Source organism: Populus euphratica, unplaced genomic scaffold (assembly GCF_000495115.2).
Source record: "Populus euphratica unplaced genomic scaffold, PopEup_1.0 scaffold12.1, whole genome shotgun sequence".
Taxonomy (NCBI): domain Eukaryota; kingdom Viridiplantae; phylum Streptophyta; class Magnoliopsida; order Malpighiales; family Salicaceae; genus Populus; species Populus euphratica.
In genome coordinates this window covers 1,863,205-1,866,552 of record NW_011499858.1, presented here as the reverse complement: position 1 = coordinate 1,866,552, position 3,348 = coordinate 1,863,205, and the positions used below count along the sequence as shown (strand labels likewise).

The following is a 3,348-nucleotide window of genomic DNA, read 5'->3' as shown; positions in this document are numbered from 1 at the left end:
ATCTTTATACTTAATTTTTTTTTAAACTAATCCAACTCACAACAAAGCGCAGCTGAAAGTGTACTAGTCGGTAGGGGTGTTCATTTTTGGTTCGGTTTGGTTTTTATCAAAAAAAGTAACCAAACCGGAAAAAAAAATTTTGAAAAAAAAAAAACCGAAACCGAACCGAAACCGGGTCAAACTGACCGGTTTCGGTTCGGTTCGGTTTTTTAAGGGAAAAACCAGTTCAAATCGGTTTGGCTCGGTTTTGGCTCGATTTTTTTCTGGTTTCAGTTCGGTTCGGTTCAGTTCAGTTTTTCGGTTTTTTGGTTATAAAACCGAAACCGAACCGAACCGGCTGGTTTTTTCAAAATTTTAATCGGTTTAATCGGTTTTTTTTTTTGGTTCGGTTTTTTCGATTTTTTTTTCCGGTTTTCTCGATTTAATCGGTTTTTTGGTTTTTTTTGAACACCCCTGCTAGTCGGTGCTAATTGCTGAAGTGTTAGAGTCCTCCCTTGTAAAGTTACATGCACTGTGACCTTATTTACAAACATGGTGTGAATTTGTAAATAACCAAAAACATGTTACTAAATTAAAAAAACAAAGAGTTTTGGAGGTCAATATAAAAATAAAAGAAATAAGGTCGACTCACACCACTTAAAATCCCTTGGAGTAGCAAAACCCTGAATTTTGCTACTCTTCTTTTCTTGGCAGCCGAAACGCAAAATACAAACTCATATACATAGAAGAGCCAGCCGCCACCTTCATAAATTCACCGCCACAGCTTCACCGTCGGATCGTCACTGCTCCACACTACTAATCCATACACAAAGAGAAGAGAAAGCCATATACCAAGCTAAAAAAAGCCGCCTTCTGTAAGTTCTTTTTTTGGGTGCTTTTTTATAGATGTTTTTTTTGCTTGTGCTTCTTGGTTTCGAAATATGATGCCTTTTTTTGTTTTTATTGATGGGTATTGTTTTTTCAGTGTAAGTGGGGATATAACAGATGGGTGTTGAGTTAACCCATCAATATACAGAATATATAGCAATGGAGGATCAAGAGGAGGTGGAGGAAGATGTTAGTATTACTGATTGGGATTTAGTTTATCATGTTAGAGATGCCCTTTTATCTGTTAAAACGGTAAGCTGTTTTCTGTTTTTGAATTTTATTTTTGATAGTTAATGATAAGTAGTTTTAGGAGAAATTGTTTAAATTGGTTTTGCTTGAAACTATGATCCCTTTTCCGATAAAAAACAGTAGAGTTGAATTCATATTGCTATAGGAATTGCATATAGGCGGGGATGTTGAGTGGCTTGGCGTGATTGATAAACCAAGCTAACTTGGTGATCCTGTAGTTATGAACTATTTCAGGATTATGGTGGGTTTGGGATTCACACTGTACTTCATCTTTTGGATTCTCAGTCTAGAAGAGGTGCTTCATCGTTTGAGAGAACTGGGACTCGTTGTTTAAATAATTTAGGATTCGAATAGGAATGGAAGTTAGATTGAGAGAGAAGTGTTGTGTTTGTAATTGGGTGTGGAGTTGCAGAGACAAAGGCTTGTCCACGTTTATGGTGCATGCTGCACCATTTTTGTATTTCACTTGATTATGCACCTGACTCCCTACTTTCTTGGTCTGATCATTTACTTTTTTTTTACGTTTTCTTGAAGGTTCATCTTTTACTTTTTGCTTGAATTATTCATTTGAATACTAAAAAAAATTGAGCGAACTAGAAGCTCTCGGGTTGACCGATCCATTTGTTCACTCTTTGAGCAGGAGTCCTCAACCCTAATACAAAAACAAGCTAAACTGATATTTTTCAGTTTGGTTTTCATTTTGGTCTTTCTTGAAGAACAGGCCGGTTCCAGTCCTCAAAGTTATTTGGTTTTGGGTTTGACTCTGACCTTACTCAAAACCAACCAGTGAACACTAGTAAGGGTCAGAAGGTAGTTTTTCTAGCTAGCTGTTTCCAAAATAATAATAATAATGATAATTTTCCCACACTGGCTTGCTTGAATTCTTATTCAATTCATCTGTTCATTCAAGCATGTTGTTTTCCAATTCTTTGTTGCATTTTTGTAATCAAGTAATAGTATGCTGAATTTTTTTGGGTGTGATCAGGGTGACAGGAGCAGTTACCACCAGCTTGTTGGGGTTTTGCATCACAGAGATCGGTCTGCTCCTGATAAAGTGGCTTTGCTTTTGGTGGGTTTTTTCTCTGAATCAAAACTATATTTAGTTTTGCATTGCTTATTTGAAAGTTAGGATTCATGGAATTGTCAATTCAGCATTTGCATGTCAAGCCAACTATAGTCAACTAACTATTCCCTGATTTGATAATATTGTTTGTGCTCACTTTGCAGACGAGTCTAAAGGCACTATCTGGGGCAGTTTCTTACATAAATGACGTTGACCATGTCTCTCTTCTTCAATCTGTAAGTTGGTTTTGTTTGGATTTGTTATTCTCTAACTCCCGTGTCATTGGATTTTTCTTTCTAATAAGTAGTTCTCTTGCCAGATTTTTGGAATGAGCATGTGGAACTGTGTGCCTGATGTGATGGATGCATTGCTTGAACTTATAATATGCCTGGTATGTAGTCTTAAAATTGCTTGCAACTGTATTTCTAGAGTGTGAGGCCACCATCATTTATTTATACATTTTTGGTCTCTACAGGCTGCTTCAAATGGAAAATATGTTGATTTATGTCTTGATATGCTTGTAAACAATTTTATGCCACCGATGGAATCAGATATGCTCCGGCATCCACGTGGTCAGGCAAAAAGGGACCAAGTTCTTCCTCGTGTGCATACTGGTCTAGAAGTTATTGTTGATTTGGTGCCTTTGGCAGCCTTGAAATTGTCTACAACTGTTGTACAAAAGAGGCCTATGTTCTTCAGGAAGGATTTCAACATGGATCGTCTAAAATGTCGTGTGAGTTCAATTTTCTGTTATGTTTTGGATTCTTTTTCTGTCGTTGGATGTGCTTGAGTTATCTTGGAATAGATGTTAGTCGAGATGGGGAAATTTATATTAAAGTTCTTATTTGTAATTGCTGTTAACCTGGCCAACAATGTCCTATAGATAATCAATCCTGAAATAGGGTCCTTTAAATACTGCCTGACAGCTTTTGCCTAGGATTGTTGTTTAGAGTTTGTTCTTATTATTAATTTGCTTTTTACAGATGGAGATATATTTGAAGAATATGCTAATGTTGGAGGGTAGTGCTATTAGAGAATTTGTTGGGAACAGTATGCTCGTTGAAGTGGTGAATATGATGCTAGAATTGGACGTAAGTGGTTGTAATAAGTTGTGTCCTGGAATGTTTCTTATTTTTGCATCACCTTTAATGTTCAGTGGTTTTCCCTAC

General features: G+C 36.6%; 1 protein-coding gene across 1 annotated transcript in view; it reads left to right on the top strand.

The window, feature by feature from the left end:
* The first annotated feature begins 665 nt into the window (after window positions 1–665).
* LOC105124005 (RNA polymerase I specific transcription initiation factor RRN3 protein) overlaps window positions 666–3,348 on the top strand; it is a 6,582-nt gene continuing 3,899 nt past the window's right edge. Inside the window, exons 1-7 of the mRNA XM_011023826.1 lie at window positions 666–856; window positions 967–1,119; window positions 2,102–2,185; window positions 2,344–2,415; window positions 2,499–2,570; window positions 2,655–2,912; window positions 3,163–3,270. Coding sequence (XP_011022128.1) covers window positions 985–1,119; window positions 2,102–2,185; window positions 2,344–2,415; window positions 2,499–2,570; window positions 2,655–2,912; window positions 3,163–3,270 — 729 coding nt within the window. The 5' untranslated portion in view covers window positions 666–856; window positions 967–984. The remainder of the gene's footprint in view (window positions 857–966; window positions 1,120–2,101; window positions 2,186–2,343; window positions 2,416–2,498; window positions 2,571–2,654; window positions 2,913–3,162; window positions 3,271–3,348) is intronic.